General features: G+C 39.3%; 4 protein-coding genes across 9 annotated transcripts in view; 2 read left to right on the top strand and 2 right to left on the bottom strand.

The window, feature by feature from the left end:
- The window catches only part of LOC138052247 (serine/threonine-protein kinase/endoribonuclease IRE2-like), a 413063-nt gene that overhangs the window by 298718 nt on the left and 87847 nt on the right, over nt 1–26498 (bottom strand). The window lies entirely within an intron of this gene.
- On the top strand, nt 1948–20129 carry LOC138052260 (uncharacterized). 2 transcript variants are annotated; one of them, XM_068898659.1, is made up of 4 exons: nt 1948–2659; nt 12555–12622; nt 15059–15283; nt 17518–20125. In XM_068898659.1, exons 1-4 carry the CDS (start codon nt 2280–2282, stop codon nt 18075–18077), a joined length of 1233 nt encoding a protein of 410 aa, XP_068754760.1. In that variant the 5' UTR covers nt 1948–2279; the 3' UTR covers nt 18078–20125. The 2 variants fall into 2 exon arrangements, with proteins under 2 accessions (XP_068754760.1, XP_068754758.1); XM_068898657.1 differs by lacking the exon at nt 1948–2659 and adding an exon at nt 6365–7314 and having other exon boundaries at nt 17518–20129.
- Nucleotides 21537–25558, bottom strand: LOC138052269 (poly(A) RNA polymerase GLD2-like). Of its 2 annotated transcripts, none has more exons than XM_068898672.1 (3): nt 25344–25558; nt 22931–23147; nt 21537–22529 (listed from the first exon to the last, which is right to left on the bottom strand). In XM_068898672.1, exons 1-3 carry the CDS (start codon nt 25512–25514, stop codon nt 22072–22074), a joined length of 846 nt encoding a protein of 281 aa, XP_068754773.1. In that variant the 5' UTR covers nt 25515–25558; the 3' UTR covers nt 21537–22071. The 2 variants fall into 2 exon arrangements, with proteins under 2 accessions (XP_068754773.1, XP_068754772.1); XM_068898671.1 differs by having other exon boundaries at nt 25197–25555.
- Nucleotides 25832–26498, top strand: part of LOC138052253 (cyclin-dependent kinase 8-like) — a 17284-nt gene continuing 16617 nt past the window's right edge. For 2 of the 4 annotated variants that reach the window (XM_068898649.1, XM_068898647.1), the window contains exons 1-2: nt 25832–26021; nt 26152–26227. In XM_068898649.1, coding sequence (XP_068754750.1) covers nt 25894–26021; nt 26152–26227 — 204 coding nt within the window. In that variant the 5' untranslated portion in view covers nt 25832–25893. The remainder of the gene's footprint in view (nt 26022–26151; nt 26228–26498) is intronic. The other 2 variants (XM_068898648.1, XM_068898646.1) reach the window with 1 other exon arrangement.

Below are 26498 nucleotides of genomic sequence, written 5' to 3'. Positions count from 1 at the left end.
TTTCATAGCAGTTTAGATAGTCGCCTGATCATTGCATGTGCCATGTCTTATACGAAATTTTGTTTTACTCGTTCATTTGGTAGGAGATTTCCACTGCTTTAGTTGCCCTTTCAAATGAAGGCTCTATGAGAAAAGGTAAATTGAGTGGCAGTGGAAGGAAGATTTGAAAAAAAAAGGAAGTGGGGATAGGCAAAAATTGAACAACATTTTTTCAAAGTTGAGTCTGTTAGTGTGTAACTTTATCATGTATGCTCGACAGACACTTTTCATCACGAAGCTTTGGTTTGTGCTGTTTGAATGTTATATATAGCGCAAAGGGACGAGTCACAAAATGAACTTTACTGCCGTGTCACAGCACCTTTAAACACAACAGGAGGTGTAAAAATTTAAACATATAATATTTCATTTATGTTTAAATTTTTGCTCTCTTCACAATTGATTGAAATTTAAAAAAGAACATGCTCAATTAGGAATATTCTGGGACCTTAACCGTTTATTCCTTTTTTTGTTTCATCATTGATAACCAATAACAAAATTTTATCCCTTATAGACCATGCATTTGCTAACCTGGTTTGTGTCAGTCAGAAGGACACACGACTAAAAAGTGGAAACCGATTATCCGTAGGCTAAAATTATTTCAAACCAATTTTTCTGTGGAACATCAAGATAACAATGAATTGCACATCTTAAACTCATGCACGCAACCACAAAAAAATTGAAACTCGTTTTGAAAAAGAGCTTTTTTTGGACTTGAAATGGTATTGTTTGATACGACTATAAAAAATGTTACACTTTTAAGAGATGCATGGAACTTGCATCAATTGCAACGACATGCGACTAGGAAGAATTTCATTTTGTGCTATTTAATGAAATATTTCGGCATAAGCAAACACTGCGTAATCTGGTGACGAGCATTTTCTAAAGCGTTAAGCTGCTTTGCAGGATCAGTATGCATATTTTTTGTTTTACTAAAGGAACATTTATACTGTATCGCTCCGCTAGTCTCAGACAGTTAAGTCCGATACGCATAAATATTAAAGCGCATTTGTTTCAAATTAGTGAACTCGCAGTTTTTGCAAAAACATGAAAAAACATGAATACTCAATTTTTGCCTTGAAACTCCGGATTTGGGTTACGCGCTGGCCTCGTTGAAACATAGAGTTGACCTAGAAAATTGGGGCCGAGCGCGTTTGATCGATCTTCCGTCGTTGACTTTTGACCATGTTAATAAAAGTAAAAATATTCTTTCAAATAGCACTGCAGTTAGGAATGTAGTCCCCGGAAGGACTGTTTTTTGAGCCTCGCATTTCGACAGCCTTGAGCGGGCACCATCTACTTTGAGTCAAGGTTTCTTCATAGTCAAGATTCTGAAGATGCGAAACGTCAGTCAAGGCAAACAACAGTCCTTCTCACTGTTCTCAGGACAACATATACGTGGATACACGATCAAATCCCATCATTGTATAGTATCCCTGGCTTCACAACATTTTCAACTTAAGACTACGATTCGTTGCCTTGACAGTACAGCTACAATGGATAGATGCATTACGGAATAAATAAATAAATAATAAATAAATAAATAAATAAATAAATAAATAGTATAACTGAATGAATGAAGTAATGACATGTAGATTAAGTTTTTAAATGCAAAAATAATATAAGATGGATCTTAATGTTCGTAGTTATAAAAAAAATAGGATCTCCAAATCAAGAAGTCGCTCTACACAACTCTTGGCGAATGTGTAAGAACATGTTTACACAGAAAAGTGCAACGTAAACTCCAAGTTAAAAAAAAGCCAGTTTCACCAGACCATTCGTTCAAATAATTTTTCGGGTCGTTTACTTCATAAAATACCATACACGGTAAGAAATTTTGCCCAAGCAGCAACGCAATTGGTTGTAAATGGGATATTTTAACTTGAAGAGGTCAGGTCTTTCATCAGGGCAGATGGGTATCAGATGAAAGATAGTTCACGTTTCGTGTGTCATACGCGACAAATCAATCACTTTTTCTTGTATTAAATTTCTGACCTCAGAACACAGAATCGTCGAACGTTGTCGAATGAAGACCATACTCTGTAAAATCGTTGATCAACTTCCAAGTTCAAATTCGAATTTATTCACGTCGTTTATCCATTTTGGTACTGGGCAGGAAACTCGGTGCAAGTCTGAGCACCCATAAAACTATAAAGCACATGAAGTTGAGATTTTTGTTTTGAAGTCTTTGTGAAATTCGCTTAAGGAGTAAACAATATCAACGTGGAAATGCGATCTCTGCCATGCGTAAAAAATCAGGGATGACTTCGGGATCTCCAAGCATCAACGAAGTGCCAGAGGAAACAACGTGTCGCAACTGCAGTTCAACAAAACTGTTAATATTTGTCGTTTTGGTGTTGTATGCTGTGTGTCAGGCTCAAATCCTTTTAAACAGACCGAGTTCCGTAAACGTTGAGAATATATTGAGAGGAATTCAACAAGCAGGCGAACGAATTGCAGACATGGAGTTGTCAATTATCAAAATGGAAGGCTCTCTGGATGTTCTCAAGGTGGAGTGTGGTAAAAAAGCTAAGGGGCCTTCGAGAACTAAGCGACAGAGTGTTTCTTCAATTCGCCAGGAAATGCTACAGATTAAGCGGTACTTGAGACATTTAGAGCACAGGTATGCAGTTTTAATTTGAAATTTAAACATAAAGTAACAAAATTCTATATTTTATCACTGATCATTTGTAAATTGATTGGCAATTATTGCTTGCTGCAACGTTGTTTTGCGAAATTGTACTCTCCTTGATTAGTTGCCACGTAGTTTTTTTCATTTATCATCGGGTTGGAATTCATATCCTTTAATCCATGTGAATCGTGGTCGATTTAAAGTTTAGATTAGCTCGCTCCTCGGCTAAGTAGATTGTAATTGCGTCTCCCGGAGCGGTGAGGATTTTGTTCTTTTAAGAACTTCCATGCATCGTTGAGGGAGTTGTATCACCGAGTCCGGCTTCGTGCTCCAAAGCTACTCGTAAGATGCATTATCGCCCCATTGACCTTCACTCTCGGATTATATGCAAAGATTTTAAGCCAATTTTTTCGCTCATGATCCAAATACACGCTGACAACAACATCTTAGTCATCAAAATTAACAACTGCCAGGCATACCCGTCTTAATCCCTTTTTGTCAGGAATGCAACGCGTTTTTCCCGCGCAGTTGCGATGTGATGCGCTTTGTTACATATTCAACTGATAAATTGTGACCTGATTGTCTTGATCTCCTGACCACAAATACTTTGGTTCTGATTATGCTGGGCTGTCTGAGGACATTATAAAGATAACACTAAAAGCAAATCAGAGTACTCAGGTCAATCGTTTATTACGCATCATCTATTCCGCAAACAAGACCAGGTTTAAAGACCTTTGGGTCTTCAATATTACTAATTCGATTTCCGGCACGTGGGTTTATTTATTTAGGAGTTGCCTGCAATCTGCGGAAATCCGAAAATGACGCTTTTGGAGTCCGGCCTAAAGAGAACTTGAATAATTCCCAAGAGTACTTCGATTTCCATTGTCTACTGGTTTGTTCTCGCTTCGTTTCGTCAACTCTAATCATCTTTTCGGTAAAGATTAACCCTTGATTTTGATCTTCGCAAGGCTCCCTAGAGTATTTGCAAAAACCCTTACTACAGGGCACGAGTTACAAAAGGAAACCCAGTTAATTTCTTTAAAAATGTTTCCTGTAGAGATTTACCAGTATGGGTACCAATATAGTAAGGCTTCTTTTTTGGGTTATGGCCGTTACGATGGCAACATCACATCTAATGACAGGCAGATATATTCTTATTCTTGGCCTAAATTCCTTAATATTTATACTCTCCTTCGGTGAATTTTTTTATTTTTTGCCACATTATGGAAATGATATTGCCTGACATTTTGAAGTGGTAAAAAGTCAAGGTCGTTCAGACGGTTTTGCCAATATTCTGTAATTTGATAAACATTTGATAGGAAATGTATGTGGCTAGAACTGATCCGATTTTCAAAAAAATTTACCGAAGGGAACGGAGGTTTTACAGATTTGGTCACGCTGACGTCACAAAAATCAGAAAAAACGCGCGGTTCAGGCTTGACATATTTTGATGTTTCTCAATGACATCATTCATATGATATTTAACGAGGATTTTGTTACTTAATGGCTACCCTATAAAGGTACAGTCTGCTACGAGCCTAGTGGCCCATCAGGCCGGCTCTTTTCTCCAGTTACTGTAGCATGAAGCGACTAGGAGTATTTCTGCTCCCCCCTGGATGGGATGCTAGTCCATCGCAGGGTTGTCCCCAGCATTAAATTTGCCGGTACCCATTTATATTCCTGGGTGAAGAGGGGTACTGCGAGAGTAAAGTGTCTTGCCCAAGAACACAACACAATGACCTGGCCAGGCCTCGCACTCGGACTGTTCGATCCGAAGTCCAGCGCGCTAACCGTTAGACCACTGTTAAATATCATATGAATGATGTCATTGAGAAACCCAAAATATCGCGTTGTTTGCAACTCCTGTGATTGGTCAAAGTAACTACTTTGGCATTTTTTTTACGACACTCATCTGAAAACCGCTCTATTGATTTAGAAGGATTAACGTTTTCTTTACAGTATAATTCATTTTAACTTAGAGCTTAGAGCTTGGCTTCGTCTTTTTCGGGCGAGCTTTTTGTCTAGTTACCAACTTAGTCGTTCTTGGTTGAGTCATCATTTTATTATGAAATATACGTCTTTTGTGCCATCGCCTTTTTCGAGAACTGGAACTAACACAAAGTGTAATTTTCGCGTAGTCGAAAGAACAGCGCATGCGCAGGATATTGAAGGTGTCTTTTAAGCATTTGGTCATTTCTTCATTTTTTTTTTCAACCTCTTCTTCCTTCACTGATTTCCCAAAAATATTTTCTTTGTATTTTATTATCTAATTTTGTATCCATTTTCTGGTTAAAAAATGTCAATTATATTTTTTCGTATCAAAAGGAGCCAAAAGAAGTCGAGATATTCTCTGTGGAATACGAACCCGATCAAAATCAGAAGCTGTTATCATGTACTTGGGAATCGAAATTATCAAACACGCCACTCACAGCTTTTATGCATTAGTAATTTAAGTTATTTGTTTACTCTATATCCGTTTCTAACGCAACTTTTTCCATATACACACTTTTTACAGTCATTTAAGCATTTGTTTGTTTGTTTTATTTCTCCTAATATTTTTGTATGTTATACATTATGTTCTTGCCATCTGGCAATTCACAGTTCAATGGAATTTCTCTGAATTCCTCACTCATTTTCCATAAATGAATATTTAATGTCGATTATAGCCTATTGAGGATTCGTTGATGATGATTATAACACCCACGCAGGGGGATCATGATAAATTTTCAGATACTTTATCAAGCGTAATTTGTACCGGAAGCATTCACATTACAAGCGCAGCTCCACGCAGATCCACTATACGGATCCATACTATCACTGAGTGTAAATGACGAAGACGCAATAGTAGGCTGTTTCCCGTTTTGTTTACAGCCAAAGTTCTCTGTCGGGAAAAATAACTTTAGATCACATTTTGGCCCTAACTATTCAAAACACCAAGAGTAGAAACAATGAAATCCTTAAAGATTTGATGCACCGAAATTAATATTTACATCGCTTTTGTTATCCAGACCTGTTCTTTTCACGCATTCATTTTGTCCAGTTATTTCGATGTCTAAAACAATTATTAAAAGCTTCAATTTAAATTACCTTTCTTCAAGAATTCGGCCAAGCTGCTGTCAGCTGGCAGTCATTTATTGGTGGGAAAAAAGCGGGAACTGTCGTCTATTTACTTTTCAATTTAAATGTCGTTACCCAAGGCATTTCGGTGGCAATTTCGCTTGCTTTGAGATTTTTTATGTTGTCAAATCCATTAAACGTGGGCATGGTATTGCGTGCTTTTATACCACCTGCAAGTTCTAAAAGAAAATGAGAGGCCGCAACGTAAATTATCTGTCCAGAGTTATTTATTGTAGGTTCCTCGACCACAAAAGATATCTAGAAAACGTTATCACTCCTTAGTTCTCACAGGGAAGTATAAATGGCCCAGAAATATGGCTCAAAATCGTTTGAAAAGATCATGATTTTCCATACTAATAAATCTGACTTGACTGCGAATAGAGTTGAGGTACCAGTTTTGTTTTTCCTGCCGACTGTAACCTTGTCTGTTTTTTATCTTCCAAGTAAATGCGTTTTCTTTGAATATAAGGTACTCCTTTAAAGCCGTTATGTATTTTGTTTTGCGGGAAAAATCAAAGTCGTTAATTACTTAAAAGCCATTTGCGCTTGGTCACGTATCATTCGCTCTTGCCTCAAAACAGTTTCAAAAATTTCTCTGTCGTAGGATTGTATCACTAATAGCAACCAAATTGTTTCAGAGCAATATTGTTGGAAGCTGTGGACTATCTTGCTGCGTTTATGTTGTGTGGGAAACAAAGCCGTTAATTTCCCGAAAGCAATTTTACGATTTGTTTACGTCTTTCGGTAAACTGTACAGAAATACGCTAACAAGCTGAGAAGTAATATCGTCCTACGCTAAGTTCAAATTGAAACGATGGGAAAAAAGTTCCCTGTCGAAAGGTTCACTTCAACACCATATAGGCGCTTATTGATCGCTGACTGACGAGTGTGAATGCAGTTAATCGCGTGGTGATTCGCCGGCAGTTTTATTAGAGACAGGTGAACGTGCAGTTGCATGACAAGTCTTGATTTGACTTCAGCCTTTATGTGCCTAGCAATTGGACGTTCTAATACTGGAGTTGATCTTTCGTGGAGAATGTTTCAGTGCGTTTTCTGCCATTTTCAAGTTAACGTGAATGTGAACACGTCCTCCAGTCAATGGAGTACGACTATGCGTTGAATCTGGACCAGGCATAAATCCGAGTAGAAAAAGATGAAATGAAGACCGAAGAATCGAAGATAAAGGTTTCTTTCACAAAGGAAGCACCACTTGACCCTAATACATCAACGAACTGCACTGCTAAATTGCCGATGATTGAGCGTAGCAACTCGAAACCGATACAGCGACCCAGCGTTTATCAGGGAAGGCTCCCTAAACCAAACCGCTCTAGTCCGTCAAACTGCACAAATATTAAGAACCCGTGGGTGATGCGAAGTGCTGTGGTTTTCGCTATCGGCAGTATCATTGTTGTGTTTGCTGCTTTGCAAGGGAAAACTAGCGCCGATTTAAAAAGAACTGAAACCAATGTCGAAAGCTTGGAAAATCTGGTCGATGTTTTACGCATTAACATCGCTGACTTGGAGTCAAGGTGAGATCGCCATGCCGCATAAAACTAAATAAAGCTGTAAAAAAGAAAATTTCCTTTTTTAAGAAAAAGACCCTCCATTAGTGGTCGATCTTAAAAAAACGGCCAATTTTTTACATTTCTAGAAAAATAAGATTTAATACAGAGTTCTCTTCGAAGTTTCCGAAGAGCAAAAAACGGCGTCGATTAAACTAGAGAGCGGTAAAAACATGTCTAGCGACCTTGTTCAAGGTCGCTCAAACCCTTTCCAAAGTTGATATAAGACAATAAAGAAATTGCTTCTATTGGGCAAGTTGCAATTTCCTGCACAGGGGGTAGTCAGTAAATATTCACAATGAACCGTTGCTTCCAGTACGTTGGCCGGTATTCATGAGTAAGTTGTCTTGCCTTTGTTGACTGACATAGTCATTCCCGAACCATAAACTTGACTGATAGAAGTTTATGTGTTTATTAAAAGCTAACAAACTGTGAAAATTGGACTTAAAGCTAAATGACGCTTATTGAAGAAAACAATGGCTGTTTTTTGTGGTCATATTGACAAAATATAGGATCTCCATTCAAATAACTGAAAGAGTTCAACGAACGCGATCACGGCTTGAGGGAAGTGTGTCATTTTCTTTGTGTGCACTTCGATTTTGAATTATTTTTCGGATTGAATTGATGAAACTCGTTTTCTTTAACAGGATATGGATTTTTGTCTTATTATTAACAACTTGATTCTTCATCTGCTTGCCATTGCGAGTTTTACGACTCGGCTGTAAGTCCATAAACACAACCAATTGCCCATAATATGTGAATGACATGCTGCCTGGTTTACATTTTAGCTATACAGATATAAGAATAAACATCATTGTTTTGGCGGACCCAGGGAATATCTTTCTTTTTATTTGTTACACAACGATGACGGAAACCACAAGACCAGTAAGAGCAGACTTCTTTTAATCATTCCTCTTTGGCATGTTGCAAACAAGGACTCATACTAGTTAGCAGAAAATAACGAACTAAAAACCGTAGGAAATACATCTTTCATTGTTGAATTACCTACATTTTCTTGTTATTTGTAGCGCGCTTACGATGAAATTCATTACACGAATGGACTCAACTAGTTCATTGGCAGGTGGTCTAGAAACAACTTCGATTTACGAACTCTGATGATCACAATAAATTATTGATTGGCATACGATCGCACAGGAAGTACCTCTAGAAAGGCTTATCTCATCACCTGGACGATATTATTATGATGTGATGATGATGATGATGATGATGATTATTATTATTACAAATATCTGAAGCTCTGATGCAGAGCACATCCTGTGGCCTCAAGAACTCTACGGAGCATTCAGGCAGTTCCCAGTAGCGCAGTCTTCTGAATTTGACTTAAACTGACTTTTATTCCAATCCTTCCTTGGTGACCTTCTAGTCCTTTTCAATTGCTCCAAGTGCCCCAATAACGATGGGTATGACTGTTGTCTTCACATTCCACATTTTCTTAATTTTCCTCTTCAGATCTTGGTATTTTTTGATTTTCTCCTTCTCCTTGCTTTCAACTCTAGCATCACTAGGGATTGCTACATCGATTAGCTGGCATACGCTTTGGTGTTTATCTACAACCACTAAGTCAGGTCTATTAAGTTCAATACAGTGGTCAGGTTGTATACTAAAGTCCCAAAGGACCTTGACTTTATCATTCTGTACCACCCTTTCTGGTGTATGTTCATACCATTTATCCTTAAAATCCAAGCTATTCTACCTACAAAGACTCCAGTGAACGGCCTTCGCCACATTGTCATGTCTAGCCTTATCTTTCTGGTCTAAATTGCCACATTCACAGACTCTTATGGTTAACTGATTCTTCTGCAACATTGCACGCCCTGCATTTAGGGCTAACGCTCCGTTTGTCAATCTCGGACTTCACTGCATTAGTTTAGAGGGCCTTGTCTCGTGCAGCAGTTAACGAACCTTCTGTTTCTTTCTTCATATCTCCCTTCTTCAACCGTAGCCAAGTCTTGCCACTAGATACATCTTCCATCTGTCACAGAAACTGACCATGCAGAGGTTTTTCCTCTCATTCTCGTCGTTGTTTGTACCCCATTTCTCCTTCTTCCGACACATTGTTGAGAGCCTGGTGAACAGCTTTCAGCAGGTTTTTTGACTCTGTTGTATATATTCCTCAAGGCTCTGTCTTTCACTCACTGAACAAGCCCAGCAACCTTTCTTGGGAAATACAGCCCGCTTACATTTGCTTTTGGGTGTATATCCTACTATATCCATATATCGTTACCAACTTTCTCGTCTTCCCATCTACAGCTTCTAACTCTGCCTTTGCCCATTCCACAACACCTGTACTATATCTCATAAACGATACCACACGTTCATTAATGGCCCTCACAACCTTACCACCATTCAGTTCTTCAACTCTTTTGCATCGAGCCAATATGAGCGCCTCTTTTAGAATGTGTAGATTTACTGGAAGGGTTGTGAGACGAGGCCTACAGTTTATAGGCCTCATCCAAGAAAATTCGAAAGTCTAACAATTTGCAGATGAAATACATGGAAAAGGGAGCACTTTATGCTGAGTGCGGATTTGAACCCACGAGCTACCGCACGAAAGCCCAATTCTCAACCAACAAAGGCATCGGTCGTTGGTGGGTTATATAGCATAACCAAGAAAAAGTTAAGATTTTTCTCTTGATATAACTTATCCTAGAAATAGTAACCGACCTTAATTTATCTTTAATGACAGAAACCACAGGGCATGCTTTGTTAGGTTCATGCCGTGTATATCAAGAGATAATTAAACTTATCATAATGATATCCTCTTTAACATCTAATAATAAATAAAGGAAATAAATTATAATCTAATAATAAACGAAAGCTTTTGATATCTAATGAATGATTCGTTATCACGGTCGGCCGTTTCTATTGTAATTTCGGGACACAGGATGAAAAGAAGACAGACCACCACCTCGCGTGATGAAGGTAACTGAAAACTATTCCACCTGGACACGCGAAAGACAAGCTGTTTGAAGATATGTATTCTTTTCGATTATGACTCGAGGATATTTGGGAAAATCCAAGTGCTCCTATCGCGAGCCACCCTGCGAGCAGAGCCTCTTTTTGTATTTTTCTTTGCTGAGAAGGAGGTAAGGAGGCTCTGCCTGAATCGCGTCAACTCTTTGAAGCCGCCGCAGCCCGAACTTCTGGATCAGTCAAGCATCCGTTTAGTAATAAAACCGATGATTATAATTGAGCCGGCTGTACCGTGAAAAACCAAGATGGCGGCGGGATCTTAGGCTTGGGTTTGAGACTGTATCCTGGAACATACAGCGCATAATCAATAAAGATCTTACTCGATTCATGTGGAGTCTTCTCGAGAAAGGCTCTGCTAGCAGGGTGATCGCGAGCATAAATCATGACGTCATACGAACTTACTTGGCATTCTGTGATGGCGGCTGTTGGATATTCAGTACGGCTTTCCCGAGTGGCACTTATACACGTCGAGATTTCGGAATGCGGACGTCTCGGGAAATATACTTCCTTTTTCGTAACATCTAAAAATAACTTAAATGAAATTAATATAACCCAAGTTCAAGATTGGGCGACTCCTTCCCTTTCTCCTTAATTTACTCTTGGTTAATTACATTAGGAAATTATATCTGGAAGAGTTTGAAAGGTTTTCTTGCTTTTGCAATGCTATAACAGGAAATTGTAACCTCAAGTGTGAACATCTAATCCGCTCTTGGTAATAACCTTCACGGCCACCCATCGGTTAATTGATTGAGTATCGGACTACAGTCTTTAAATAACTGAGGAGAAAGTGCTACATTTGTAATTATTACATCCGCAAATGGTTAGCCTTTCACGTCATCTCGGATAAAGACTATAAAACGCTGGCCCCGTCCTACGAACCCTGTTCATAACAGGACGTTGAACATCCCACGAACTATTCGAAAAGGGCAGTGCAAGGAGTTCCTGTTGTTGTGGTCTGGTCTGAATTAAGATTGAGGGCCACAAGTTCATTAGTGTTGTAAGACTATTAGGTGCTATCTTCATTAATTAAAGAAAGTGTTTGTTTACTGACGTTTGAATTTCATTGAAGCAGATATGGCGATTTAGTATCACGTAAATTTAATCATGCTCGCTGATAGCCTGCGAGCAGGCTCTCTTGTAGGCACGGAAAACACGTCTTCTCGCCGGCTTCGCCGGCTCGCGTTTTCTCCGTGCCTACAAGTGAACCTGCTCGCAGGCTAGCTCGCTGATATAGGGCCAACTAGAAAACTGAATGGTTGACTTGTTCTTCACACACAACTGTTTATACTCAATTAGTTAGAAGTTCCTGTTTTTCTTAATTGAATGTCGTAATCTAAATTAATTACAGCAAGGAAATAAAATTGACCTAGTATAGTCTGAGTGATGGTTTTTCTTCTTTTGCTCAGAGAAGGACGATAAGTTGTTTTCTCTTTTAGCTTTCGTTCTATCAAGGAACATTTGCTTCGACCGTCATAGATTATCGAAATTGTAAGCAACTCGTGAAGCAGCTGCGAATAAAGACTGCAAAAAATCCACGCTTGCCAAGCCTGCTTAACTGCGATGATCCATAACTCTCGTGCATGTAGATGAATAAGTGTTGGAAATCTTTGAACAAAACTGTCGAGGGCTAATTCAAAGCCTGGTTTGTACTTTCACATCGATTCAACATTTTCAACTTTGGAGAAATTTGATTAGAACAATCATTATTTGACAAACGAAGGTATAACGATATGTCATTGAAAGAACGTTCTAGATTGCTGACTAGTGGTAGAAGGTTCAGGAATCAGTAGTTCTTTATAAGTCTTAAGATTTGTGATATTTATAGAACAATAATCACTTAAAATGTTCTAGAGAATAGCGTAGCGCAACCTATATAAGGGAGTTGTGTGTGTTGTTGTTTTATTATTGCCTTTGAAAGTGAGTGAGGTAGCCATCCTGTAGAGATCGTAATGCGGACTATTTCGTGACGTGAATTAAACAAGTAAGCTGAGTTAGCATTAACTGTCTTCTTTGCTGAGTACCACTGATCGCCTGTCCTGCTGAAGGCTCAACGAGTATCTACTTGAACGCAACAAGAACCTTACTGAAGGCATGTTCACGATTCATTGTTACGACTATCGGATGAGTTTGGTCCTGCCCCTATTTTCCATCAATATCTGCTTCAATATAAGTTCAATGTTAAAGAAAAACCCTGTTTTTTCTTGATTTTTCAGGGTCCAGTGTGCAACAACAGACAACGGGACGGATGGTCGAGGAAGACCATGTCCCGCGGGAAGAAAAGGTAAGGTTGGCGTACGGTGGCGAAATACTATAGAAGTACCGTAAGCCCTAAGTCAATGACGTCGTACTATGACGCACGTGCATCTTCATGGAGACCATATTGTAATGCGCGTGCGTGGCCCTAACAATGTTCGATGAGTTGTGCACGAAAAACCTTAAATAACAATAACCACAACCAGGTTTTCTGAGCCCGCGAGACTGAGCACCGCCAGCAAACCATTGTTTTAACGAAAACCGCTGGTCAGCAACCATGGTTCTGGTCATTGCTGTCTAAGGTCTTTCGTTGTGCACACGGGTGCAACGTTGGTGTACTTCGCTTCAGTGGACACGGAACAAAACAAATTTTGGGAGTTGTTGCCTCAAATGCATGTTTGACCAGTTTCAAACTGCGCGCAACAACTCCCAACCAAATCGCAACAACATGCAACAGGATGTGCAAACCAACAATGCTGGGAGTTGTTGCACGGCAATGTTGCTTTCGTTTGCACGGACCTTAATAAGTAAAAAACAAGGCTCTGCTCGTGCGTCTTCATTTTTTTGGGTGCAGTTCTTTCCTTTTCACTCTTAATCTGTGAAATAATTACAGTGCAACGCGCCTTACCGTGGCCACTCAACAAACTTTCACATTTAACAATTACGTATAAATACGTCAACTCAACAACCCATGCAACGGTGTTCAAGTCACAACTGTGCGAACTTTGCAAGGAGAAGTGACTGTCAAACAAATTCACACATCCTGATTGACGGACAATTTGCAAAAAACTTTGTTAGGTGGCCACGCTAAGGCGCGTCGCACTGTAAATCTTTACGTTGTATGGAAAACTTGAGCTTAACACAGCGCACTGATTACCGGGGTTTTAATTAACACCACTTCTTTTACTTCATTTCCTGAGTAGTTCGTCTAGTTTGTAGAAGGAAATCAAACTGGAATAATGACGACAAATTAGAAAAACACGTATTCGCGAGTGAAATAACGTCCTCGTTGAAGCTGCCGTCGTAATCTCAAGGTCCCTGCTAAGTCATGCAACACGACTCAAAGGAACACAATTGACCAATAATATCAGTAGTTAGGCTGATCATTTATGGAGTGGAATGCAGGCAATGTGTTACAAAGTCTGAATAATTAACATGGCGTTTCATATTTCCATTTAATCTGCCCCGTTAAAGCTTCATTTACACTAAAAAGTTTTCTTTCACAAGTACACCTGTCAAGGAAAACTTGCCGACTGTTCACACTAGTACGTGACACTTGACAAGTTTTTCCTTGACAAGTTTTCCTTGGTAGTGTAAATGAAAAATATGACAAGTTTTACTTGAGAAGTGCACTTGACAAGTAATTTACACTAGCAAATATCGTCCTTGGGTATTAGCTGTGTGAAGGTCTGGCCAAACGCTCACAACATTTCAACTCAACGACTTGCAACATTGTTACATGATGTTGCGACATGTGTTGAACGGGGTGGCCAAACGCACGAAACATTTTCTTCATTTTCAAAGCAACATGACAATGTTCAAGTTCCCCAGTTCCCTGGCGCGCAAGAAGTTGACCTAACGCGCATGCCTTAGCGCAACCACAACAATGTTGCGTGAACGTGGCCAAACGAGTACAGCATCATGCAACATCCAAATTGCTGCACGAAAAATTTGACCGTTCTCAAATTTGATCCAACATCATCCAACACGTGGCAACATATCGCAACATATCGCAACAGGGTGGCCAAACGTAAGCAACATGTTATGCCCAACAATGTTGCAAGATGTTGCGTTGAAATGTTGCGAGCGTTTGGCCAGGCCTTAAAATGTCGTTCCGCAAATACAATGAAGTTGTACGCTCCTAATTATAGTTGTCCTGGGCTAAAGCTATTCATTTATATTCTCTATTTTCGCATTCCCCAGAATACACTTTGATTTCAAATGCTCTTTGGGACACTTTATATTCCCATGATCACTTAAAATTAATTGTTTATGAAACTTTAGTGGGCAAACAATAAGCACTTAGTGACTGGCCCCAAGGGAAACAGTGAGTTTTGTTTCCCGAGGCCGAGGGGAACATTGAGGGTCGAGGGGAAACAAAACTCACTGTTTTCCGTGGGGTCAGTCATTAAGTGTTATGTTATACCTCCAAACTCAAAATAGAACAATACACGGATATTTGCACGGACTTTCCCACTGTTTCAAAGGTGAACGACCTGATCACGTGCGAGTCGAAAGTTCAAGTCGTTGTTTCCCTAGGGAGTTAGTGAGTTTTGTTCGCCCTAGTTAGTGATTTTTGACCCATGACACGTCACATATTCTCCTCCAAACGGAAAGGTATTTGAGTTGGCAGGTATAACAAAGTGTATTAAATTTATGGTAAAATCCTGGAAATAATCAACCAACTTGAAAATATTTTTCACCTTTTTAGTCTCGTCTCTTTCTTTGTCTGTTTTTATCAAAGGAAAAATCGGGTTTGTAAAGGACAAGAGAAAAAGTGATAAAACTAATGCGTCGGAAAATCCAACCTCCAAATCGAAAAACAACAAGGACCGACTTGACACATCGGCAACACAGGCTTGGAGTCAAACTGGATCAAGAGCAACGAGGCGAAGACAGAGCTCAGTTTATACTTGTTGGGGATGCGCAGAATGCCCCGAATGGGAAGATGTAGAAACTTTATATTCCGGTAAGTTAGTTTAAAAGATATCTTTCCGCGTGAAAATAACAGTCAGGGTAAATGCAGCAGTTTATCCTTATTTGAAAAGCAGCATTTGGGGGGCACTTTGTGACGTCATTTGTCTGTATTCCTAGACACGAGTGATGTTGAGGTTGGGGACAAGAACAAGGGGACACTTCGTGACGCTTATTGAAATTCCCTTGCATCTAATTACTTTTATTTCTGCACAAAGTTGAGTGACCGGGCACTCTGATGAAAATGGAATCTTTCGAAACAAATCCGAAAAGTTGAAGCTGTGTAAACTTGACTGTTTCTGCTTGTGAAAAAATGCAATGGCATTTGTCACATTAACAAATCGAAAGTGGTTCAGCGTTGTCTGTGCTCTTATCGACAACTATATTCGTCATCACAGTGGTCAAACTGTTGTCGACTCACGAGGCGCAGCCGAGTGAGTCCACAACAAATTTTGAGCTCTGTGATGACGAATACCGTTGTCGATAAGAGTACAGACAACGCTGGACCACTTTCGATTTGTTTTTTACCACAATATTCAACGCCAAAGAAAGTTTTTATTTCAGAGCGTGACCAAAATCATGACACAAAGAAAGAGCAAGCGTTGTCTATAACTTTCTTGCAATATGATTGGTTTATTTCCCAAAATGGGCTATTACGTTGCGTGACATATTGACGCGAGAATGACGCGTACAGCTAGGCTCTTATCGACAACGGCAAATTAGCCAATCAGATTCAAGCAATTGTGGTAAAAAATTGTTTCTATGCCTGGTCTGCTTGTGAAAAAAAAAAAATGCTTAAAATGCGTCTCCCACACGACGTCAGCAAATTTGAAATTTCTAAGACTTGAAAAGGAAACTGTGCTTGGGTTGAATCCAGTCAAGCCCAATAAAACAATGTTATTTCGCGCCTTTCCTTCATTCTTTACTTTATTCACCGATAAAAAGAATTGACAGAACCCACTTCACGGTTGGCTCACGTTCCCAGTGTGAATGGTTGACAAAAAGTGAACCGACAGTCTTCTTTTTTTGCGGGCTTTTTTAACTTGCCAGGCGTGGCTCCAGCTGCTTGCGACAATCGCTGATTACCTGTAAGTACAGTATCTTCAACCGAAAATGGTTAGAAATGCGCAACCGCCTTAACGCCCGGGCTAACGGGTTTAACATTTGCTTCAACATGCGTTCGATTTTGTTGAACAATGTTGAACGATGTTGACTGCTGGGCTGGGTAAACGATTTCAACGCATAATCAACATTTGATTCAGTCATCAAAGCTTCACGAGAGGCCTTGCATTCAGTTCCAGGCTTCAGGTGCGGTTGTTACTATGGATACGGACATAAATACGTCATTGAGAGAGTGATTAGTGCGCACGCGCATAATAGCGGGAAAACGTCTTCAATTTCATTCAACACATAACATTTTGTGTTCAAAAAAAAAATTGTTGAATGGTCGTTGAAGAAAATTCTAAACGCTTTTCATTTACACGACTCTCTTCCCCGACCACCTCGTAATTCGCAAGGTTGCCCCCGCAACCTTCCTTCTCCTTTCTGGGCATTCAACATTGAATGAAAGGGAAGGGAGAAGATAAATGGACGATTTTCACATTTATTACATCCATTTAGAAAGCAATGGTGATCCTTGCAATCTGATTGGCTCTCAGCTGTGCGATTTATTCCCAAATTGCTCTATTTTTCTCTAAAATCGCACCATTTCCCCAGCCAATGAGAAAAGAACACTAAAACAAAACAGCCAATCAGATTTCAAGGCTTGTTTAAGGTAACCAATCAAATTGCAGGAAAATGAAAGACAAAGAAAACCTTTGTGTTGCAACTTTTGTTCCCAGCTGGATTAATAAATATTGGCATTGACATTGAAAATCCTGTATTTTAGCTATTAAATAATAATAATTATTATTGCGTGATTTCTAAATGGATGTAATAAAGTGGTAATTGAACTTTTGGTTTTGGTCTGAAATCATACTTGTGATTTCAAATGGAACTCGCGCTGCTCGCTCGTTCGATTTTGAAATCACACGTATGATTTCAGACCAAATTGCACTCAACTCAGTTCAATTACCATTATAAAAAAGTGTTTGGTTTAGGTCGCTATTAATTGCACACTCAGAAATTTCGTATGTGTCCACATTAATTTCTACAGAATTGTAGCTCACTTGCAACCGCATTGCTTTGAAGTAGTAACTACTTACCAACCGTTCTTTTCACTTTTTTCAGGTAAAGTAGCAACTCTTCATTCTCGCTCGAATCCAAGAGTTAGCTCGGAATATCTGTGTATCCCACATCGCATTAATTTTATTAGTCACAAAGAAATTGACAGCGGACTATCATTGTCGCCTGTGAAATTCGGCGCCAACATTACTATTTTCAGCTACATTGACCCAAAGCAGTGTAAAAACTGGGGTAAGAAGTGCGAAATGTTGAAGAAAATGAAGCCGGAATTGTTTGTCAATCTGGATAATTTTCAAGTACCGTGCTCGGTCTGTATTCGCGAGAAAAGAACTGCTACCCTGGTCATGCCCGCGCGTAACACTTGTTTGCCTGGATGGTGGAAAGAGTATTATGGATATTTAATGACTCATCACAGTGGAGAAGGTGCACATCACATTTGTGTAAATGCGGACGCCAGCGGCGTGCCTGGAAGCAATAGCACTGGCACACAAGGTCCGACACTGCAGCCTGTTTCATACAAATGCAATGGACCCTATTGTTCCCCGTCGTCGGACAGTTCTTCAAACAGAGAAAAGGCGTTGACTTGCGTTGTCTGTTCAATTTAAGCAAACGTCTGCAATGAAATTTATAAAAAAAGAAATTGCATTGCGACTTCGTTTTAGCCCAGTGAAACAACTTACATGTAACACCGACAAATGCGCATACTCCGAATATCGTCCTCTCAGCAACACTGGCTCAACTGAATGGGACGCGTCAGTCGTGAAACATTGTCCCCTCTTCAAATGCATCATATGCGAAACCAAGGATCTAAGATGTTTTATTGTTGACAAGGCATAGGCCAAGTACGTATCATACCAAGAAATAAACAACCGCTTATAAAACAGGCAAAATCGTGTCGGTCCTCAGAACACATTGAAATCGGGCTCAAGCTGTTATTGCCGCTAATTCATTGCTTCGTTGTTATGTTTTCGTTCTGAGCACAACCACTGTATGGCACTTTGATTAGAGTAAATTTGTAGAGTATATGTCATTACAAAGGCAATTGGGCTAAAACCCGGAACAGCGGGACATCCCGCAACACTTCTTTTAAGTGTATGGTTAGAATCCGGGAATCTTTGTTTACATTTTTAGCCTAATTATCATAAGGCTATCGGTTTCTAATTAGTCAGCATAGAAAAAATCACTGAATATTGAAAGTGCATCGCATAATGAGCTATCTCTTAAAATTTGAACGAGATATTCCACATAATCTATGAGCAATGATACTTCGAAAATTCGAAATTTTTCAAAGAACGTTTTCTTTTGTTTGACTCCAAATTGGCCCTTTTGGCCTCGCTTTCAAACCTAAAATTCAAAAGAACATTTAACCTTGAACGAGGCCTAAAGGGCCAATTTTCGATCAAACAAAAGAATTCTAAAATGGTAGCCATTTTGGAAAAAGGTGTATTAGCGCTTTTGCCACCCAAGAATTGATCAGTTTTTGATTGCCAATAACTGGCTTGTTATTACCGTTAAAAGGCTTAAAATTTGAGTTTTAACAAGAACTTTTACCTTTTGACTCAATGTCTAAATAGCACACTACCTTCTGTGAGCAAGCAGAATGTACATAATGACGTCAGCAAAGGTTTTCCTATTACGGGATAACGCGAGTTCCTTAGCGGAGTTGCGGGATATTTCCTTGTTCTCAGTTTTAACCTACGCTCGTTTCAAATTCGTATGATCATTTGCTTCAGTTGTTATTCTTGGTCACTTGATATTGAATATTGCGATCGAAGACAAAAAGGGCAGAATTTGCCAGACTTTTATGGTGAGAACATAAATCTCCAAATATTCACAGTCAAGAAATCCAATGCAAGAGATAATGGCACACAAAATTAATTCGGACTGTCAATAAATCGGAAGTTCCTAAGACTCTCCGAGATATACTATCTTCACTGGTGATTTTAAATTTACTTCACCCTTTCTCGTTTGTAGATGTCCTTGAAATATATCCTATTAGAACTTTTGAAAGAATGCCATTCAGTCTCGATAAAAGTGGAATTTTCTCTTGGTAATTTATATTTTAAATGTATTCCATTCCTTGACGATTGATTGTGAAGATAAAGAGAGCAGTTAAACTTGGACATTTGGTCTGTCTTACTGATTTGTCTGCGTTAGAAGGAAAAATAATTGTGGTTCCGCAAAATGTTGGTCTGTCAGTTATGTCCTCAAATAATAGTGCATGGAATTAGATGAAGACCCAATTTTGATACACGAACTGTCCAGTTATGTCCAAGCGTTCGCTACCTATTTCCAAGGTAAGGGCAAAGGTTTGCGTTATTTTTAGGTTAGGGAATAAATTGCAGCAGTTCGTCCTTTTACTTGATAAGCAGCATTTAGGGACGCTTTGTGACGTCAATTGTCTGTATTCTGAGACACGAAAGATGTTGAATGGAAGAGCAAGGAGACAACACTTCGTGTCGCTTATTGAAATCTGTGTGCATCTATTACGTGCATTTTTCTGGACATAATGCAAAAGTTGTTAGTATAGACCGTATTTATAAATGGCGACCAAGAAATTATTCTTTAGTGTTTGTGCTAATCACCCTCACTAGCCTCACTTTGGAGTAAAGATTCTTTTGAATTTTGTTCGTGCTAACGAGGCTAGTGTGGATGATTATCATGAAAACAGAAGGATAATTGCTTAGTCACCATTTATGAATACGGTCTATAACCCCTAGTTACAGTCAAAACGTATTTTTCTCTACTAGTTTCGAAGTGTGTTTACTCAAAGTTCCATTGGGGGAAATTTTAAGATTTAATACTTTCGGTGCCTTATTTTTTCATTTAAGGGGTAATCATTACACCCGTTTAACTAAACCAACTAATCGTTAGTTGTTGTCCTTCAGTAGCATATTGATAGTAATGATTCCAAGTTCGAATGAGGCCTAACACTTCTGTGAAGTTTCTTTATACCCAATTATTCCATCAGAGATCAACCCTAGTATTGGAATTGGGCCCACACAAGGACAGAGAAAAACTCTGACCAGGGTGGGATTGGCCTTGTAGCTTGTAGCTTGGCCCTTGTAGCTCGTAGCTCGGCCTTGTAGCTCAGTCGGTAGAGCAACGGTGATCAAATCCGATGGTCGTGGGTTCACCCTGGTCAGAGTTTTCTCTGTCCTTGTGTGGGCCCAATTCCAATACTAGGGTTGACCTCTGATGGAATAATTGAGTATAAAGAAACTTCGCAGTAGTGTTAGGCCTCACTGGAACTTGGAATCATTACTAAACCAACTAAGTTTAGGAGATAGCCACCTTCAATTCTGGCATCAGCCTGGACTTAAATGGGACAATGAAAACAAGATTTAGTCTAATCCCTAAACTCACTCATTTAAAAAGTCGGCTATTGAAGTACCGAATGCAGGTTCGTTATATATTTCACGAACCAATCACAAAGGAGAAAGAGCACATTTGTTTTCGCTGTCTTACGTGGACTAGACGTGACTTTTTCGCTTCAACTGGGTTGTAGTTTTCGACCAAATTTGCACGCAATACAAATGTGGTAGTGTAAGGACAGGTTCAAATAAGAAACGCCTTCGGGTCACTTGGCATTGCAAAACTACATGGAGAAAGGAAACTTGTCAACGCAGTTCGCATCTCTGGAATGAAACAGTTCTCGAACCAACGGATCACACATTTCACTTCGGTGAAATTTGATAATTTTGGCTGTAAGACGAATCAAATGCAAAAGAATAATGCACAGTACTTTAATAAATCGAGTTTTCTAGAATACTGCAAGTGTTCCAAATATTACTGTGAAATGATAAATACCTGATCAATTTTGGGAGAGAATGACCACCCCGGATTATTTTTTCAGAAAATGTAACAAGTGAATGAGTGATAAGTGATGGTAAAATGACCCAGCTAAATTTAATACATCATTGAGTGTAAACCTCGCGCAAAATTTCACAAGTTTAGCCGAAGGAAATACCTTAAATGAGTCAGTGAATTGAATTTGTCAATAAATGCACATGCGCTGATTGTTAAATGCACATGCGCTGATTTTTAAATTATTTAAAAGTACGTAAATAATTTTCATCTTTATTCTTTAAAGAGTACTTGAAATAATTTTATCTTTGGTAGTTCCTATGCTACATTAACCATTTACGAAAGAAAAACGCTGAGTAAAAAAAACCTATATATTTTTCTAATAATTACATCTCAAACTGAAACAATGCCAGGGCCAACAAAGTCGGTGCGAAATTCGAAAGTTATTCTTTAATTTAAATGAATGGAAGAGGCCTTAACGTCCGGGAAAGGCAAAAGTAATCCAGATCGACTTTTAATGAATCAGGGAATAATAGCCTTCGATGAGCCCTTTTGTGTTAAAAAAGGAAAGTAAAAAAGAAAATCGTTAAGAATACAAACCTCAGTATTTGGCATTTATAATTATCGCCACAAGTCGTATTCACTTATCAATTTACTCCGTAAGGAATTGAGTTTATTACTCGCTTTTCCACAACAGTCGGACCCCAAGGACATACGGTACATTGTGCTAATCCGTGTTTGAATATTGGCGGGTCTGTTTTGAATTATTGTCTATTTCAGACGAGATAAGACCTACAGGATCTCGCTCAAACGACACCCATCATATTCCAGCTTTCCTTTTGCCCTCCTGATTGCTTGCCTTATGGAATCGAACTGGTACGACTTGTATACTGCGCGAGTGACATTTTTCAGGTCGCACGGGTCTTCAATGCGAATATACGGTCTTGTCCACTTTCTGTCATAGGGTACACTTCTAGGGCCGGCTAATCGTACCGATAACACCTGATGCCAGTTAAAATCACAATAAAACTTGAAGAAACCAACCAGAAGATTTCCCAGCGTCTCGTTGTTGTTGGACCTGTAAGTTGTTACAAATAACGGAAGGGAACCGCTGGTCAGCTTGTCAGCTGTAACAACTGCACTTGACGACGTATTAAAGTGACTTGGATTGATGGCTTGTAGAGATGGAAGGACGGGAGGTGTACAGCCTATCTGTAAGTAATATATCACCAATAGTACCACAGCAAACCCTGGAAGAAGAGAAATGTTTTGATGAGTTTTCTTTATCTCTTAGATTACTTACGTTCTCGCTCTGACATTGTACAATACAAAAAAACTGAAACAACAAAACAAAATTGGCAACTTGAAGGGCTAACTGATCAAGGCAAAGGGGTGCATGATCCCTTTGGATCTATCCAGCAAATTGGCAATGTGGAGTTCTAGTTACTCCATATTTCGTCAACCAGGTTTGAATTCTTTAGGAAATCAATCTTTACTGAAAAACAAACACAGCCAAGCAACAAAAAGCGCTGTGTCTGCTTCTTCAGAAAATCATAAGCCTTTATTTCTAGAGATTTGATCACCGAGATATCAAAGTGAATTCGATATGATTCTAGCGATCAATTACATGCATAATAACTTCGCAACAAACCAGACAGCATGTGGTCCCGAGCGCCAGTGATTCCTGCCATTTTGGCCCAGTGCTTTACATTTACCACCAAAGGAATGACCCTGGGGTCCATGTTAGCGTAGCACTTCTGCAAGTAGGTGTTGAATATGGAGTTGTGGATATCAACACTAATGTCCCCTTCTAATCGTTCAATCCTATCCGTTAGCTTTAATATAGGGACAACGGCTCCATCGATAAGCTAGGAAGAATGAAAAGTAAATTACAGGAATTCTTAGTTTACTTTACGCATGGGACGAAAGCCCACAGTTTTACAACTTCTACATAGATAAATGATGAATAATAACACCGGCCTATGCTTTTCGTGCATTGGATCAGTGAACTATTAAATACAACAAAAATTTACCGTTGCGTGTTGGAGTTTTTTTTCTTGGAAACTGATTCGATTTGTGGTCATTACACTCTCGGATAGTATATTGGAGAACGAAGTGAGATGTGCCAATTAGAGCAAATTCCAAGCCATTGTTTTGATTAGAGCCGTTCTCATTTAAGTTGGGAGACCAACCATATAAATTAAGAAGAAAAATTTTAAGAAGATCAGAAGAGTCTACTCGTTTGAGAAACGTACCATAACTCGATCGATTACGCGAGACGCAAAGATTATTGACATCTTCGTCTGATGTCCTAGTCGATTTCTATGAAGGCTGTGAAGGGCACCAGTGCTTATGTTTATAGTATTTATTTTTTTCGGCACAATGGGCGGATTATGTTATCGGAAGACTTGATACTGCTTTGTAATCTTCTCCGTCCCAACGGGCTGTTTACTACATCACAGTAGTACCCGGAAATGAAATGAAATACTGGTACGAGTTGCAAATTGCACATGAGTCAGTATAATAATGAATGTTAAAAAACTTCCAGAATAAGACCGAGATATCTTTAGAAAAGGGGAAGCCACTGAATAGTGCAATAACAGCTTCAGATGCAATGTTATTCCATGTATACTTGACAATGTCAGCGCTCGCTAGCAGCCTATGAAGCATGATGCATTAGCAGGTTTATCTGGGCCTCGCTATTTTGTTTATGACGCCGTTAGCTGGAAATGCAAAGAGTATTCAGAAAAGTGGCATTTTCTCTTGACTATGTGTAAAGCCGTCTGGTCAAAAAAAGGGAAAATGAACTTTATTTGTCGTTCTAGCGCTGGAGCACTACTTAGGTACACTGTAAAGTGAAATTAACAATTAACGCAAATCAAGGCAAATAGTAAACAATGACGAGAAATCCATACACCCTTATTCATAATAGAATTCAAGCTCGTTTTGCCTTCCACCCTTTATGTCTTCGGGCACCACATTCTATTTATGACTTGTTATTGCGTATTTTTTACAAACGCGACCAGTAGAGAATCGCGCGTATGTATTAGTAGAAGCAAATGGCGAACCTCAGACTTAAATCGCATTTTGCCAAAAATTAAAAGAAACTAGTTTAATTTTAGCACACTTCTTGACTGTTAGATACAGATATCCAAGAACTTCTCAAGAGGAGAGAGAGAACTTTCATGGTTTTATGACAAGAAACACTCAGCCATTTGCTGCTTCACGCAAACGGGGCGATGCTAAAGGCGCTGTTACACTGTGAAATGTTTCGTACAACTTGTCCCGCCACAATGCCAGACCTGAATTTGCACGAAACATTTCACAGTGTATTAAACAGCGTCTTAAATCTCTTCAGTGTTAATAACGAATTAGGCACCTCGCTTGAGCTCTAGAGGCAGACGATGCTCTACTTAGGGTGCGTTCGATTGTAGGAATACATGGAATAGAAGTTAGAAATCCTTCGATTTTGCGGAGATTCACATTAAAATTGTCAAACACCTGCTATTAAAATGATATTTTATTATCCGTGCTGCTTCCAAACGCCAGACATACCGTTTTAAATCATCACTCCACGTATTCTTATTCGGGAATAGGGTCAATCGAACACACTCTTAGGACGCTTTCCATTTGACAGAACTGACCGGCCCGGACCGGCCAGACCGGGCAAAAGGAAGGACTAACTCTACAACGCTTTCAAATTAACTCACTTCGAGGATGATATATATCCCTCCAGAAGAATACGAGGGACTATCATCCAAGTGTTCCTTCAAATTGTTGCATTTTCCTTGCAAACGGATGGGTCTGGCCGGCCAGTTCTGACAAAAGGAAAGCGCCCTTAGTTTCTAAAAAAATTAAGAGAATGATTATACTGTCGGAAAAGATACTGTTGTCGCGAAAACTGTGCAGTTACAAACCTCTGTGTTAATGGACCGTATACTCCTTAAACCGTCTCGAATTTTACGAAGGACCTCTACGTCACACGTGCTAGCGTATAAACTAGTTCGGTTGGGACGAATTAGGGTCAAGTCGACATCACATCCTTCAGTAGCAAAGCCAGTTACTGAAGAACCAGCAAGAATCAGTCTTGAAGAAGGGTAGCTTTCCTTTATACTGCGTTCTATACTTTCACACCATAACTTTTTCTTCCTTGCAGTATGCTCGCTTTCTTTAACTGTCTCAAACTTTTCTTTGATTTCAAAAGTTAAAGAAGAACGAGAGACGAGTCCAAACATTTTAGTTGTTTTTCCTGGGAACAAACAACACTCTTTCCGGGAAAACGAACATTTTGACTCAAGGGGACGGGTTAACTGACAAATGATGAGAATTCAGAGAGGGGAAGGTAATTAGGCCGTTATGACATTCCACTTTGTACTCTTCCTTTTCTAAACGACAACAGCACATAAGCTGGCTTTCAGCTCACGAAAAAACGGTATCTTTTTATGAACGGAAAGGAAATAATAAATTAATCTATAAAGACATTTAAGGGCCCGATTGTAGTAAGCACCTCTATTCATCGCCATGCTTTGAGCAGAGACTGAAAACCACTACATCAATGCGAGGCTGTTTGTTCAACATGGCCGCCTTTCAGTAAAAGGTGCTTTTGTGTTAATCATGGATTTTGAGTTCAAATTAAAAACAAATGAACAAAGAGAAAGAGTAGAAGACAAATTTGATTTCGAAGGCTGTAAAGTAGGCCGTGGAACTTATGGACATGTGTACAAGGCCAAACAAAGGGATTGGTTTGTATTTTCATAAATTATATAAAGCTTAATTAAAGAAGCTTTCAGCTTACATGTATGATGTCTTTTATGACTGTATCTTGAATAACGCTTCGAAGGCTTGTTATTTTTTTTTATTTTCTCCTTTTAGTCCCAATGGGAAGTACTTTGCTCTTAAGCAAATTGAAGGAACAGGAATTTCGATGTCAGCCTGTCGTGAGATAGCAGTAAGCATTAAATTTTGTCCAAATGTTAAAATCAGGAATAAAATTATACGCAATACGACTTTTAATTTTGTTGGAGTAACTGCAGAATACCCCGCCACTCGAAGTAGCTAGTTGTACCCCTTAAAATCTAGATACTTGGCTACGCAGTTTGCGCATGCTCTTTTTTTTTTTATGTTTTTAGAACGAGAAATAGACACACTACGGGGCTACGAGCTACTGGGCTACGTGGCTACGGGGCTACGGGGCTATGGGGCTACGCGGCTACGTGGCT

This window comes from Montipora capricornis, chromosome 6 (genome assembly GCF_036669925.1).
Source record: "Montipora capricornis isolate CH-2021 chromosome 6, ASM3666992v2, whole genome shotgun sequence".
NCBI classification, from domain to species: domain Eukaryota; kingdom Metazoa; phylum Cnidaria; class Anthozoa; order Scleractinia; family Acroporidae; genus Montipora; species Montipora capricornis.
This window is presented reverse-complemented; position numbering and strand designations above follow the sequence as displayed.

Bases quoted from the DNA above. Each gene is read 5' to 3' on its own strand.
- LOC138052269 (XM_068898671.1), bottom strand. From the start codon at position 25,514: ATGTTTGGACTCGTCTCTCGTTCTTCTTTAACTTTTGAAATCAAAGAA. The intron at 23,148-25,196 runs GTTTGTAACTGC...CATTCTTCCTAG, and splicing joins TACGGTCCATTAACACAGAG to CTTATCGATGGAGCCGTTGT. The intron at 22,530-22,930 runs GTTTGTTGCGAA...CTCTTCTTCCAG, and splicing joins TCGGGACCACATGCTGTCTG to GGTTTGCTGTGGTACTATTG.
- LOC138052260 (XM_068898659.1), top strand. From the start codon at position 2,280: ATGCGTAAAAAATCAGGGATGACTTCGGGATCTCCAAGCATCAACGAA. The intron at 2,660-12,554 runs GTATGCAGTTTT...TTGATTTTTCAG, and splicing joins TTGAGACATTTAGAGCACAG to GGTCCAGTGTGCAACAACAG. The intron at 12,623-15,058 runs GTAAGGTTGGCG...TTTTTATCAAAG, and splicing joins ATGTCCCGCGGGAAGAAAAG to GAAAAATCGGGTTTGTAAAG.